The sequence below is a fragment of the Blennius ocellaris genome (assembly GCF_963422515.1).
Source record: "Blennius ocellaris genome assembly, chromosome: 17".
In the NCBI taxonomy this organism is placed as follows: Eukaryota; Metazoa; Chordata; class Actinopteri; order Blenniiformes; family Blenniidae; genus Blennius; species Blennius ocellaris.
Window position 1 is genome coordinate 14,560,623 of NC_137666.1, and position 15,934 is coordinate 14,576,556.

General features: G+C 41.7%; 1 protein-coding gene across 1 annotated transcript in view; it reads left to right on the forward strand.

Moving 5' to 3' along the window:
* scaf8 (SR-related CTD-associated factor 8) overlaps positions 1–15,934 on the forward strand; it is a gene marked incomplete at its 3' end in the record, with an annotated part of 43,419 nt that overhangs the window by 6,478 nt on the left and 21,007 nt on the right. The window contains exons 3-19 of the mRNA XM_080512649.1: positions 11,352–11,396; positions 11,595–11,756; positions 11,987–12,143; positions 12,216–12,343; positions 12,428–12,604; positions 12,694–12,773; positions 12,861–12,972; positions 13,349–13,474; positions 13,642–13,751; positions 13,888–14,081; positions 14,178–14,278; positions 14,481–14,594; positions 14,780–14,936; positions 15,175–15,323; positions 15,463–15,604; positions 15,689–15,736; positions 15,852–15,929. Of these exons, the coding sequence (XP_080368775.1) occupies positions 11,352–11,396; positions 11,595–11,756; positions 11,987–12,143; positions 12,216–12,343; positions 12,428–12,604; positions 12,694–12,773; positions 12,861–12,972; positions 13,349–13,474; positions 13,642–13,751; positions 13,888–14,081; positions 14,178–14,278; positions 14,481–14,594; positions 14,780–14,936; positions 15,175–15,323; positions 15,463–15,604; positions 15,689–15,736; positions 15,852–15,929 (2,080 nt within the window). The remainder of the gene's footprint in view (positions 1–11,351; positions 11,397–11,594; positions 11,757–11,986; positions 12,144–12,215; positions 12,344–12,427; positions 12,605–12,693; positions 12,774–12,860; positions 12,973–13,348; positions 13,475–13,641; positions 13,752–13,887; positions 14,082–14,177; positions 14,279–14,480; positions 14,595–14,779; positions 14,937–15,174; positions 15,324–15,462; positions 15,605–15,688; positions 15,737–15,851; positions 15,930–15,934) is intronic.

A 15,934-nucleotide genomic window follows, 5' to 3' on the forward strand; every position in this document is an offset into this window, starting at 1 on the left:
TGAGAGCCTCACCTTGTGGCTCAGCTCCTTCTTCACCATGACGGACCGATAGAGCGCCCACGTAACTGCAGATGCTGCACTGATTTGCCTGTCGGATCTCGCGCTCCATCTTCCCCCTCCCCCCACTCGTGAACAAGACCCCGAGAACTCCTCCACTCGGGACAAGGGTTCTTCACCAACCTGAAGGGTTGAGCCCACCACCCACAGAGGCTACTGTAAGGGTCGGGTGCAGTGTGGATTAAGTGGCAGTTGACGGCAGGGGCCTCGACGACCCGATCCTCAGACACAGAATCTGACTTTTGGGACATGGAACGTGACCTCCATGAAAACCCATGAAAACAAAATTTTTGCTACTATGCATGCACACCACGACTATAGTAAATAGAGTAGATGGGCAATAATAACAATGTTCCTCACCAGAATGGCATGACTCAGTCAGTGTTCTCCTGGGACTTTGGTAGTTTTCTAATTGAGTCAAGCAGATTAGTAATCCAACTACATCTTACATGCTTTGAACCCTGCACAGACAACTCTGCTTTATAAGGGTTAGTGTCGCTGATACATGGGTGATGTGTTCAGGGGCATAACGTAACTCCAACATTTCTTCATCTTTGTTGATGAGAATGACAAAAGTAGATGGACTGTAAATGATATTCTGCTAAAATACCAAGAGGAGGCGAAAACTAGATGGTACAACACCAATAACTTAATCACCAATGAAATGTGAACCGGCAGTTAGTCCGATGTCGCATTAGTTTAACTTCACGTAACTGAGCTGTGCTACATGCTAAAGAGTTTTGAGGCTCACGCACCAGCGGCGCTACATGCGCCACATGATTACAGTACCACTGATGCACATTAACAACACTCTAGGGCAGTGTGCCAATAAATGCTACACCCTGCCCTATGTGTATTGCATGGAAGTGGTTCGTGGTAATCCATAGCCTTTGCATATGAAGTTGAAATTAGGCTTAGTAGCATTTAATAAGTGCTTTGTATTAGCAAGTAACTAAAGGTTAAAAAAAAAAAAATTTAAGTTAGCAGTGCATCCCTAGTTTTCATTTGAAACTTTGTCAAGTAAACGTGGCCTGAAAGACAGAGACAGAAACGCGTTCATACTTCGAAACGCGCTCATTTTAAAGTCATCAGTCAGCCTCAAATGTATGTTTTGGGGATCAGGAAAACGAGAATATCCAGGAAACAAAATTGAGAAAACATCAAAATTGCACAAAGCAAGGCACCCAGACTTGAGCTGGGGATATTCTTTGCTATGAGGCGAGAGTGCTACCCAGCAACCCAGTGCTAAGACGGCAACAACACTGGCATTCATTTTTGAGTGACCAAACAAATGAGAACGCATCATGAAACAGGATTGAGTCATCTCTGGAGTCACTGATTTTGAGTGCTTTCACCATGAATGTGGGGGAGTGTGTGAAAATTGAAGGTTAAATCTGCTCCAGTATTTCTTAATTTGACAGCAATGAGTTATGTGTTGATGTCACTCAGCCCTGTGGAGTCCTATATCAAAGTGCATATGTTGTGAATGTTTGTTTTTACTGAGCAGCAGTCATGTCTTCTGCACACACAATTTCCTCATGTATGAAAAATACCGGTTCAATCGAGTTTCTGAGTTTTAGGTTCAGTGTGAATTGGTATACATAAGAATGTATAGTCTATATGAAGCCTCTAAGTTAATATAATGGGCTGTTATTGTAATGAGTTTAAACTCAGTGTCTGAATAATGATGTTCTGATTTATTGAGAAGAGATTGTGTACTTTTCCAAACACTGCACACACAATTTGTATGTTGGTGTTCATACATACAAGCTTAACATAGGAACCCAAAACTAAACGGAAAAGTGCATGTACCCCCCCATACACAGTCTTTTTACTAAACTAATAGTCTGGCACTCCCACAAAGAAAGAAAATGATGAAAAGTGACTGGTGGAGGCTCTGCTTTCTTCTACCTCTTAACAGACATCAGTCAACTGTTTATCGTCATTGTTTCAATTGTAGTACGGAGTGAGCTGTGTCTGAAAAAGCTTGTGATGTGCCCCACCAACAACCGCGCAACTGCGGGGAGCTTCACTGCACTGTGAGGCCAATTTAAATGTTTGTGCAAACTGCTTCAGATGCAACATGCTGACAAGCTGCACTACTCATGTTGGAGGCGATCTCTGTGACAATGTCCCACTCCAACGCAATTTTCAATAACTCTAGTATTGCTCCCCGTATGACACTAGTCTGCAAAAGGTGCAATGTTAGCTCCCAATCCTTGGATATTGTGGCAACACTTTCGTCCACTCGCTTATCTGCACACTGGGAGCTAATGCCACAAGCTTTGCCGACAGCAACATACATATGTGAGGCGGCGCTACTAACTTTTCAGCATGGTGTCTTTGCAGTTTTGCATTACTGTGCAGTACTGTATTGTGGCAAGGCAATGTTTGCAAGCGGCTTTCATTTTGTTCTTTTCGTTACTCGCCTTTTCCTTATGAAACAAATCAACCCAGACGTCTGCTTTTTCAGATGACGGTGCTAATAATATGTTGCCCCGCGTTAAATGTGACTATTTGCATTACTTCAGTTTGAATACGCCGACAGGAAGTGATGCACTGGCCGGGCTGAGTCGGCGGTCACTGACTGCCCGAGTGTTATCGATAACACATGGTTTTTAAAAAAAAATAAAATATCAATATGTACCCAAAAGGGATGTAATGGTTCTCTGTAAAATATTGAACTGTTTGGTTCCCCTTGCTTGCCCTTTATGGACTGTGGTTTTTCAGTTTTGAAATTCGTTTCTCATTAATGCTATACGTGTTGGCACGCCTGTCTCCAGGCCAAGTCAGCCTGCTGCAATAAAGCCCTCCCAGCGATTTAATGTCCAATCACTGTCCTGGCTCTCCCCACTCAACCCTTTCACCGAAGCTTTTTCCTGATAGCTGATCGCGTTCAGCACAGAAGAAAAGTAGTCCGTCCTGCTGATTCATAGAGTCCAGCACGTTGTGTTTCAGCAAGGGCTCAGTGAGCAGAAAAACAGCAATTCCTCTTGTGGAGGTTCAGTCTTGTAGTCTGGGGAGCGGCGGTTAGACAGGAACAGAGTTGGAAGAGCAGTTCTGTTGTTAGCTCCTGGTTAGCATACCAGCGCACCGCTGTCTTCTTCCCCACTGCTGTTTGCAAAATTCTTATAAGAGTCAAATCTCCCGAACAGTCTTGACATCTAATTCCAGTCCCGCATTATGGTTCCTTCGAAGATGTAGGTCATGAGTGCTGTATTCCTGCCTCGGCCTGTTGTGCTAGTAAAAGCCCAAAAAGCGTGTATGCTAGCTGGGTTCAATCTCAACCGCGGCTACATGTACTGTTGATGTTTTTGCACGGCCTGAGTGAATGTTTTTTCGTCCCTGTCATATTAGTTAGGTTTCTATATTAGAGTGGCAGCGCTGGTGTTTATCTGGACCATTTTCTTAGTTGGATGATGTCAGTGATCTGTATTCCAGAGGTAATTTCATTTCATCAAGTCTGACAAACGACAAGCTTTTTACGGCCAATTGGAGATCAGTGGTTGTGATTGTTATGCTGCACAGGAGGTGAACGAGAAGAGCTCATTTTCGGGCTGCAGTAACTGCAGCTTCGCTGAGATTTGGCCTCATTCTGTGTGGTGACGGGTGTGACTTGCACCAGCTGCTAGAGAGTTTCCAAAGTTCTTCTTGCGATCACATATATATAATCACAGGATTCATTTAACACTTGAAGGAAACATTGCTGTTGTGAAATTTGCCATACGCAGTTTTCTATCATGTATCCTGAGGCAAAAACTGCTGAATTGTTATCATGGGGTATTATCATTATTGTCGTCTTTGCTTTGGTGAGCAAACAGCGGGAGAACTGCTACAAAAGTTTTACCCAAAACCTGCGAACCTTACTGAAGTGGACTTTATTAGGCGGATTCATTCTTGAAAAGTTTTCTTCCGACTAGCCAGCGAGCTTTCTGAGCTGTGGCCAAATGACTGCAATGGCCTCCATCTTTAGTTTGATTTAAAAAGAAAAGGTTCTGGGATTACATGTAATAATGTTAAACCTTATAGGAAATCATTATGATTTTAACACATCAATAGGTGAAATGTTCAAAAGAGCTTTATTGGATATACATTCTGGCTTCATTCATAGAGCAAAGCAATAGTTTATACGCAATAGGCACTGGATGTAGTTTGCTTTGTTTCAGACATCCCACTCGAGATTGTATTTCTTTGAACTCCTCCAAAAGGCCTCCAATGCTTCTGATGCTCCTGAATTTAACATTAGATTCCACCAGAACACCTTAGTGACACAACATGATTTTTCCTTTCAGACAGTAGATTATGGGATTTTGGCCTTTCCCCCGATGAATTGCAGTCATTGTGGCTGATCTCATGTCAAATTATGAGCACTGATTGTCGCCTTCTCACATACACAGATAGCCTGAAATAACCTGTGTCACAAATTTAGACTACTGCAAAGGCAAATGACTAACTCTTGAGCCTACCCATTTACTAACTACTAAAAACATTAAGCATAAGCTAAAGTGCATCCAAAGCTACACCAAAGCCTGAAAAAAGCGTGACCATTAGATTGCCTTCATACTTTATATTTAGTCTATTCCTTATACATAAGTGATATTTGAACAACAGCTGTGTTCTGATTTGAATGTATGAATTTAATGGGCATCAAGGTCCTCTGCAAACTTGATGAGCCATTTAATTCAGTGAAGTGTGTTGAAGCATGAAATCATGCAGGACTCTGGCCGTCCAGGACCCCGAGCATCTTCTCTGGGTTCAAAAAACTTTGATTGCGTTCACATTCTTACAAATCCCCCAATGTTTTTGGACATTTTGTTTTGTACGTGTTTATAATAAAGCAGGACAAGGATAAAAAAGTCATGTTTGCAATTCATTCGTTTATCAAATTTAAACTAAATTCATCACCTGGAACAATTGGTCTGCTGTAATGGGAATTTAATGTACTGCCATTTACAAGCTGCTTTTGCCCTCGACAACTTTCTACAAATGCTTTTCAGTTCTGTCTTTAAACAACAAACATTCTTATACATGTTCTGGGGTTGCGCTGATTAGTGATCTGATTATATATTGTCAATCAATGGAATTAATTAGGGATGCACTGATAAAGGTTTTTTCACTTCCGATTCCGACACACAATTTTGGATATCTGCCGATACTATTCTGATACCAGAGCTCTGTTTGCTTTAATATTATTATTATTATTGATTTTATGAGGCTGTAACAAACTCCTCCACAGTAAAGTATGAAATGTATGCTTGTATTCTTGCAAAATGCAACTTGAGCTTCGTATAAGGTCAGAAAAGGAAGCAGTACAATCTATTTTTATTCCATTTGGACAATGTGGGGGTCTGCGTGGCGTCATCACCTTATAATAAATCAGTTCCATCTCTAAAACTTCAGAATTACTTTGTTAATCCCTGAAGACATTCTTTAGCAACGCAGTTCCAACAGAATGCTTCTAGTACTAACGCAGCACAAAGGATTGGGACTATTTTCAGTTTAGAGTTTAGCGTGGAGTATGATGCAGCTTTGCGGAGGTGTGAATCGACTGCTACCACGGAGGAGTGAGTTCTCCTCCGTGAGCTGGTGTTTTTAGAATGGTGACGTCTGTCGACGTAGTCCAAGAGCAAGGAAAGCAGCACAAGACTAGGTCACAAAGAGCAGAAACATCACTTTAGGGCAAGTTTTGGAGAAGCAGAGGGGCTCAAAACAGCATGTACCTACATGTGGAAGTAGAATCTGGGGGCAAGAAGCCCGTTAACCCATACAAATCCATAAATTAGACATGTCATTTTATAAGCCACAGGGTTCAAAGCGTCTGAAAAAAGTAGCGGCTTATAGTCCGGAAATTACAGTACACAACTTAAATTAACTTCAAAAAGTGCCCGTCGTAGGACGACCAATATTAGGTAAGGCACATTGGTGGCGTTCTTTTTGTGGAGGATTTTACAAGTGTCAAGGCAATAAATCATTAATAACAGACTTTGAAAATGAGATTTAAGGACGAAGTTAGTTGAACCTTTTGCACTCTCGCAGGGGCTCTGCTGCATCCTCAATCAGTTGCCTAGAAACAAGTCTATATTACAACATATGTGCATGAGAAATGACAGTCATCTAGCTGTCTTTCACAGAGTCGAGTCTTAAGAATGAATTTCAAGTCAGGAGTAACTGCATATGCATCAAAAGTGATCTCTTTAAGCAAACACAAATCTGTAAGTTTGATGACATACACCAATCCAAATGCATATAGCCACATTTCATTATGTATATATTTGAAGCATCTAGGCATGGTTTGATCTTATCTGACTGGCTTTTTGCTCTTTTCATTTTCCCCATCTCTTCCCTGTCATGATCGAAAATATAGTCTTTTTTTTTTATTCATGTTTTTACAGTATATGGATTGTTGGAGATGATCTCAAGGTTTACAGTCCACATAAGCATTATTTTTATATTTAAGAGTCACTGTGAATGTTTTGGATGTTTGATTGTTCACACACACACACGCACACGCACACACACACACATCTGAATGACGCAGTCATTCTAAATGTAGCTGGAGTTTGTTGAGCTCATTAAAGCTGCTTTTATGATCAATATAGTGGGAACTGGTGTGATCTGAACAAAGCATTTCTGTTCTGGATAAAAGTTTATCTACCTTTAGACATTTGTTACTTGATGCTTCTGTTGTTGGTTGGCTGCTGCGGTTTGACAGTACAGCGTTTTCAGTTACCAGAACTGTGTTTCGAGGGGCCTCTTTCAGTTTCTGCTCCACTGTAGGCACTTTCTCTCTCTTCTGTCTTAAAATAGCTAAGTTGTAAAATGAGATGCAGTGATTCTGTAATGTTCAAAATCAGCAGGAGAACAATGCTTCAACTCATCTCAAAAGCTTGTGTCTCCATTGTAATAAATGTACACGCACATATATTTCAACCGTATACATTTATTACGGCAGCTCAAAAATGGAACCTCCTAAAAAGCTCATGAAGGTATTGTGCACAACGTGTTTCATGATGAAACCGTTGTTTTAAGCAATATAAAGCTCAAATGCTAGATTATGTAATAATATACAAAAACTCACAATTGAAACAATCAAAGCCTGCCTGAGGCTGCAGGAAGAGAGGGCTATGTTTGTTCTTTTGATTCAATTCAACTATATACCGCAACAAATACGACAGTCATTTAAGGGCACTTTTGCAGAGAAAATTCATCAAAAGCACATGAGCAAGCATATGTGACTGGAATGGAAAAAGTCTCGTTTTTATAGGAAGAAACCCTGTGTGGTGGTGGCTTCCTGCTTTCTTTTCTCCGAGCCCTAAACGTGAGAAAAACCTTTGTTCTTCCACGATTTCTAAAGACATTTTGAAGTTACAAGGATTTTAAAACGACTATAATAATGCTAGTTGAGAATCTCAGACAGCCAACAAGCTGGAAGGTGTTGAAACCAATTTATAGATTTATTTGGGTCAATTTCTGTTGCTTGCTTGTTGCCAGCATTTCTAATTGTGAGTTGTTGTCTCTATTTTGGCCTTACTGATGCCGGTAAATTTACTCGATGGTATAAAGATATGATTGACCTTTTTGATATCAGTACTAGAGGCTCTGAAACTTTATTACATTGCTTTCGCTCATTTTAACTCGTGCTAAATGCAATCAGTTACCTTCTTAGCTTTGTTTGTTTTCTCACCACACTTTAAAATACTGTTAAAGGGTTAGTGTGAGTCATTTGCCAATAACATTTTAATACTTTAAGACACAAGTTTTGATGAGAACTTTCTGTTCCGTAGTATTTGAATCAGGAACTTGCTGTTCAGAGTTTTTGAATCCGAGCCACTCAGACTACATACACAATATTAATTGCTTCCTTGCTGTTGTGATTTCATTACAACAGGAGCAATTATCAGGTATTTTGTGCTCCGAGGCACTTTTTTTTTTTTTTCTTCCCCCAGTCTGTTATTGGAACTGCTGAGTTGTGCTGCCGCTTAATGCTCAGCTTTTAGTTTGCAAAGTAATCTATGTTCCAGGATTCAGCCAACTCTGCTAAACCAGAGAATGCCCATATTAATATAACATGACTTGCGTAACATGTATGATTATTTTAGCATGTGTATGTGACAGAGGTCACACGCAACTTGGGTTACTCTTGGGTAACTGCTGTTTCCTGATTGCTTGCACTAGTTGTCTTGCTCTTGTACACAATATGTAGAACTGAGAATTATGAATTAGTTAGGCATTGCCCAATCGTCTTTATACACATTCTTTGAATGTCTTTGTCATGATGACAGTATTTACGGTTGCATTTTGCACATCGATGTTGGTGTCATGGAGGGTACAGCAGGTCTCTCGCACTTGGAATCATATCAGTTTGTTGAGTCTTGGAGCAGATTGTTTTCCAGTGCAGCACATTTAAAGAGGCTAAATCAACACCTGGCTGGCCTTCAGAAGACGTTGACTTCAAATAGCTGATGTTCCCTCAGACACTTTTAGGTGGCCTTCACATGAAGATGTAAACATGATGCACAGCAGTGACTGTTCTTGGAGTTAAGACCCACTTTTTGCGCTTTGGTCCAGACCGTGCGCCAACAGGCAGGGACGTCTTGTTTCCATGACGACTTAGCTTGAAAACATGGCAATGACAATGTTTATGTAGCTGTGATGAATGTTCACTCACACCTGTCACGTCAAATCACATTTTTTGTCTCTTTCATTGCCCGTTGTGGAAAAGTCCAGATGATATTTTTTAACTTTTATTTGAAGCTGTTGCACAGAGCAACTCGAGCTATGTACATTCATCACTGTTGTTATGAGTTGTTGGTAGTTGTATGTCTCTGAAGCTACTTGAAAAACAATCAGTGATACATTGAATCTAGAGTTGGCTGCGATTATGGAATTTTCCCTGCCTATGTTTCATTATATGTGACGTCCTCCTGGAACAACACACAAAGCATACTCCCTTGAAGTTTGGACACCTTTTTTTGTTTTAGTTTAAACTGCGAGACAGTTTATGTTCACCGTGGAGCATCTGCATCACGTCACATTGCACAGCTGTTGAAATGCTGTTGAAATATATGTTCCTATATTGGAAGGATTCAAACAAACCTTTTTCTGATGTGTAATTTAAGGTCATAGTAAATCTTATTGCGCATATAACTGAGGTAAAGGCCCTAAAAAGAACTTCTTTTCGCTTTTGTGGAAGCAACATTGTTGCACAAAATATCACTAAACATCACAAAAGTCTCCATGAGTGGCTTAAAGTCTCTATCATTTCCACTCTTGATGTTTTTGGCAGTATGTGTTAATGATGTCTTGAAATCTGTCATTTCCTTGCATTGTTTGAGGTGTGTCATTGTCTTTTGTGTGTGGGATACTTTCCCTTCGCTCGTTTGCTTCTTAATCCTTTGAGATGTTTTTTGTTTTGTTTTGGTTTTTTTGTTTTAGTTCAATACAGAGACGGTAAATAAAACTTAAGTGTAACTGCATAATTTCAGGAACCACTGTATTTTAACAACTGTACATAAGCGTATTTTAGACTTTTACTGATTTTAAAACCAGAGTTATTTAAAAGAAGCCACAGGGGTTTTTGTCATAGCCATTGTTTGCATTCAAGAAACTCAACTCTGCCCAGTTCATCTTTTGTACTTTACCGCCATCTACTGGCTGCTTGTGAAACTGTCAATCCTAAGTGGAAAGACTCACAACATTTCAGGTGAAGTCATGTGGTTCAAACACAATCTTACATGATCAAATACAGTCATCAAAGAATCTTACATACATGTGACAAAATAAAAATTTTTTTTGGATATGTAGCATGTGAAGTGTTAACTTTATCCTCCTGCTTGAACACAGTTTGAATCCACTTGAAACAGCCAGATATCGGCCGTGCAGGGCAGGGACAGCTGTTGCTCCAGTGGTTGAGGATTTCCGCCGCGGGTGTCACAGCGTGTGGCTGATATTCATGTGGAGACCCCGTGCCGGCTCGGCGGGCAGAGCATAACCCTAGTTATTTTAGAATCTGCAAATTACAGATGTTTTCGAAATGGCTCACATGCACCGGGTGATTTTATCCGCCTGGGCAGAGCCACTGAATGCTAAGCTGTGCACTGTTGGCCCAGACTGAGATATGTGGAACGCAAAGTGGTAATACTGTAATAAGATTTTATTTCATTGCTTGCAGTAACGTCAATGCAAACAGTCTTACGTCTCTGATGAATTTACAGGATGTATATTATCCTTGCTGCATCGTTTGCTCAGGTTTGTGAATAAATGTAGCAATCCCCAACCTTGAGGCTGAGAGGAAATGGGATTTGTCCAAAAAAAGGCGCCATAATAATTGGGTATTCTGTGGTTATTAACTTGAAGTTGGGTGAGCCCGACCTGATTTTTCCTTTTCATCAAGGCCCCGAACAGCAGCACGCGCCTTTTTTTAAAGTAGGTCATAAACTGCTATTTTGGTGGTTCTGTTATAGATGACTGGCCAAACTGCCTTAAAGAGTAAAAGCTTGGAACAGAGACGTGCAGCCAGAGTGTGTCGCAGGGTAAAGCCTTTAGCATCCGTGTTGCAGGAGAACTACCAATATGCCAACTGTCGTTTACTGGTCAGGATCATCGTGACAGGAGTGTAGACTGAGCAGCAATATGATTCACTCTTTATTTTGCAATCCTGCAAAGAAAACACTCCCGAAGTTAATGTTGAATCATCTGTAAACATGTTGCTTTGGGAGCCGTTTCATTGTAAATCAAACAAATCATTTTTAGAATTGTTCTGATGATTCTCTACATTTACATTCTCAAAAACAACATTTTTTTGTCTGCACACATTTGAATTAACTAGAAGTTTAAATTTATTTTACTGCTCTTTGAACGTTTTGAATAGTAGAACTTATTGAACCCATATAGTGTATAATCCACCATCCGAGCGTTACACGGTGCTGATTGTGAGTGAATTCAGGGAAAACGCAAAGAGACACACACGCGATCATCCCTCAGGCCATTTCAGAATCGCCAATTAACCTCAAACGAGTGTATTCACAAACTGTTGTCCATGTTGGAAAACCCCTCAGGGAGAATATGCAAATTCCAGCCAGAAGGACTCCCCCAAGTCAAACCGGGCATATTTTCTTACCAGGCTACGCGGATGTCTTAGTGTGTCCGCTTCATTTTCAGAGAAATTGGTAAAATAGAAGAGGTCATTATTTACTTTTTACAATGATCTTTCAATTTCTCCTTCAGGTTTTTACCAGAATGATTATTTTTTTTCTTTTTCACTTAATATTTCCCCCCCTCTGCTTTTCTTCCAGTTCTACAAGCATGTAGTCCAGAGTGTCGAGAAGTTTATTCAAAAGGTGAGTTTAATTTTAGATTCACACAATGGCTTTTTTTTTTTTTTTTACATTGATGTGCTTTCCTCTCAATTCTCTTGTTTGTGGCCGTTTAGAGGTATCGGGGGTAACTGCAGTAGACTAGAATGCACAAGACTCCCCACACATGAAATGAAGTAGATTACTTCACTGTTTCACAGCAGCTGTATATTTATTCCACAGTGCAAGCCAGAATACAAGGTCCCCGGGCTCTATGTCATCGACTCCATTGTCAGGCAGTCGCGGCACCAGTTTGGCACGGAGAAGGACGTTTTCGCTCCGCGCTTCAGCAAGAATATCATCGCCACATTCCAGCACCTTTACCGCTGCCCTTCAGATGATAAGGTCAGACATATTTTAATAGGTTTTCTGTTCCTCTCTGTGGGTTTTCATTTCTGCGGTTGGTCATGGTTTCATGGCAGCGCAGATCAGACATCTTGTTATATTGGTAGAGGAAATAGGTGTTTTGAGGATTGGGCTCCCCCAAAGGGATGTTTGCGTTTTGGTTCCGCCTCATCATAAACATGCCTTCAGTTGGAGACGTCATTTCAAAAAAGACTACTTCTCTTTTTCAGAGTAAGATAGTGCGTGTGCTGAACCTGTGGCAGAAGAATGCCGTCTTCAAGAGTGACATTATTCAGCCTCTGCTGGACATGGCAGCAGGGATTCCTCCTCCAAGCGTCACACCCGTCATGCCCAGTAGTGCCGCACCAGTCAATAACACTACGCCTGGTTCGTATAAGCACAGATCTCTCAACCTATGTGTACGAAAGCTCATTTGAGTAATTAACCGCTTGTGTCCAGGCACTCCAGCGACACCGGCCACTCCAGCCAACATAGTCCAGGGTCTACCTGACTGGGCTTCCCAAATCACCAACACAGACACGGTGGCGGCTGTCGCGCAGATCCTACAGAGCCCCCAAGGCCAACAGGTCCGTGAGCTTCTACTGCAATGTTTCAGAGCTGATGTCTGTGTACGTGTTTGTAATTTGTGGAACTCTTGTCACCTGGTGCAGCTCCAGCAGCTGGTGCAGAGTTTGCAGATGCAGCAGCAGAAGCCTCAGCCCTCCCTGCTTCAGGCTTTGGACGCTGGCCTCGTGGTGCAGTTGCAAGCGCTGACAGCTCAACTCACTGCAGCCGCTACAGCCAACAGCCTCAATCCATTGGAACAGAGGGTCTCCTCATTTAATAAGGTGACAGTGCTGTAAACAAACACTTTCTTACTCCAGGCTTTCCCAACAAACACGCTGATGTTAAAAGTTTGCTGTCTGTCTGTTTGCAGAAACTTTTGGGTCCATTTGACTTTGGGAATGATTCCGAACGAAGTGATGAATCGAAAAAGGACTCGTCTTCATCACAATTGTGAGTTGAGTGTGCATTACATTATTCAAAAATGTTTTTAAACTGTATTCGGACTGTGTGTCTCAACAAGCTTATGACCTCTTCTAGGCCCATGGTATCTGAGCCCATCAACAGCTCACTCTTCCATCAGTTGGCAGAGCAGCTTCAACAGCAAAACCTGGAGCAGTTTCAGAAGCAGCTGCTGGAGCACCAGCAGAAGGTAAAGGTTGCAAACAAGCGTAAATATATGTAAAAGTTGCAAACAAGCGTAAATATATGTAAAATTTGCTTTTGCTGGCCATTTTCTAAGTCTAAGACTTGAAAATAATAGAGAGAATGTGATGTTGCACAAATGGTTCAAATGCCATATAAAACTGCTTCAAAACTTAACCTCCAAAAATGAAAAACTGGTGTTTTCAGTAATTATTTCCTTAATATAAGGTTTGGATTCTTCAACCTTTTGTAATCCAGACTATCTGTCACCATTTGTAGGGGCCTTCGTTTTTTGTTGTTTGTATTTTAAGGGTTAAAGGCTTAATGTCGAAAATAAATAGTATAATAAGTGAGTGTCATTTATTCTGTCATTTTCCTACCAGGCAATGGGCATGGAAGGGCAAGACTCAATTTTTGGTCAAGACAACTCTGCTGCTCAGGGCAGCAGTCAGCCACAACATCCTGCCCAGGACAATAAGATGGATGACTCCATCGACAACCAACAGCAGGTACTTCTGACCACTGGGTCATCCGCAAAAGTCGTGCAGATGCATAAACATGGTGGTATCAACGTCAGGATCGCAGTCGATCTTTATGTACCTGCAGGCCCAGCTTTGCAGACGCGTATTGACTGCAGCTCACATCATTACTCCGACGTTAATCTTGTCATTTGTAGGACATGGATCTGGACGAAGGCCCGGATGGAATGGAGGAGGAGATCTTTGAAGCGGAGGAGAAGAAGACTTTAGGCGCACGGTCCAGAACGCGCTCGCGGTCACGCTCACGGTCAGTCCCCGTCCTGTCTGGAACGTCATTGAATCTTGTTTTAATTTTAAACACTATGACGGGAAAATACCACATGAAAGGCGCTGAGGGTCAAGTGAAGCAAATTGTCAAAAGTGATGGTTTTGTCTCCTGGTAGGTCGCCAAAAAGGAGAAGGTCCCGGTCTCGCTCCGGCTCACGGAAACGTAAGCACCGCAAGCGATCGCGTTCACGCTCCAGGGATCGCAAGAGGAAGTCGTCACGGTCTTACTCGAGTGAACGGCGCGCCCGAGAACGAGAGAAGGAGCGTCAGAAGAAAGGGCTGCCTCCCATAAGATCCAAGACCCTGAGTGGTAATGGGACATAATTCTGTATTGGTCATTTACCTGTTTGCGTGTCGGGGCTTCTTTTCTAATCAAGATCATTCTCTTGTCCTTTTCCTATTCCAGTGTGCAGCACAACCCTGTGGGTGGGCCAAGTGGACAAAAAGGCCACTCAGCAAGACCTCACAAATTTGTTTGAGGAGTTTGGGCAGATTGAGTCAATCAACGTAAGCAGACCTTGTTAACCCTTTAGTGTTGTAGGCAGGTTATTATTTATCCAACAGATTCAAACTAAATCTGTGGATGAAACCTCAGTCGAATATTAGTTTTCTCACAAGTCTTATTGAGATTCCCCCCGTTGGTTCATGTGATGTTGTTTAGTCTTCCAATGTCCTGCGTAATGCAATCTGTGTGTGTCCGTCTCTGCAGATGATACCTCCCAGAGGCTGCGCTTACATCTGTATGGTCCATAGACAGGATGCATACCGCGCCCGCCAGAAGCTCAGCACCGGCTCTTTTAAGATTGGCTCCAAGATCATAAAGGTCCTCATTGCAATTCTAATTAAGTTAGCCACATTCTCATGATAATTTTTTTCTCTTAATGTAATTAATCAATGATTCGTACTTGAGTATTATTTTTCCAAACACAATCATTGGATACTCCCAAGAATTACCCCTGAAATATTCTGCCTTTTTCTTGTTTTTCTTTGTGTCTTTATCTGATCCAGATTGCATGGGCTCTGAACAAAGGAGTGAAGCAGGAGTACAAGCAGTTTTGGGACGTGGATCTGGGAGTTACCTACATTCCTTGGGAAAAGGTCAAGCTAGATGATCTGGATGACTTTGCTGAGGGGGGAATCATCGACCAGGAGACCGTCAACGATGGTGAAAATGAACAACTTAGCCTTTATAAAAATGTTTGTTGGCTTTAAGTAGGACATATGTGTCAGGGGTTTACACGCTGATAAGTTGTTTTCAGAATCATGTTTACCTTTTTTAAGGTTAAGAATGGCCAGTAGCCCAATTCAGTGAGGAAATTATCTCAGTTAAATACAGTAGCCTTAACATTTCAAAAACATAGTTTGGTAATGTAATTGTTGACCTTTCATATTTGTGTTTGCAGAGTGGGAGGCAGCCAAGAATTCTGAACCACCAAAGGAAGCCACCAGTCAAGCTGTGAGCGCGGAGACTCCAGCAGCAGCAGCAGCAGCAGCAGCATCCAATACCCAAGCTGAGGCCTACAGCCAACAGGTTACCATGATGCCAGTACAGGTACTGAAGATCATCTACCTCAATCTATAATGGACTCTTAAGCATTTAGATTACTCTTCCAACATTTTTGCCGTTGATCTTAAATGTATATTAAGTTGTTGTTCACCGAGGTACACTCTTCAATGTTTCTGTCATTCAGCTGCCAGTGGCCCAGGCGGTTCCCAGTGCAGTAGGTTTGGTGCCTCCTGCTTTCCCTGTCACCATGGGCATCCCCCCACCTGGTTACGGGCCGCCACCACCCTTTATAAGGGCTGGATTCAATGCTTCACAGCCTCCTCCTGGTGTGTTTTTGCATAAAAGACCATATAAATATAAAATCTCTCAAAATGTACAAGCTTATAAAACATTTTTTGTTGTCTTTGTAGGTTTTATGCAGGCTGCACACACTGCAGCAATGGCATCAGTCACTTCTTGTAAGTATTTATGACGACATGCAATGCCTCTTTCAAAGAGCAGCATTTAAGTTTTAAAACTTGAGTTTCCTTAATCTGTGTATTATGTTATTTCCACTCCCTTGCTCACCAACAGCTCTAGTGCAGCCTTCAGTGGCCTCCAGCCAAGATGGTGTCAAGGACTCACCGTACAGTGCTATGATTCCTCCAACGAGCGCT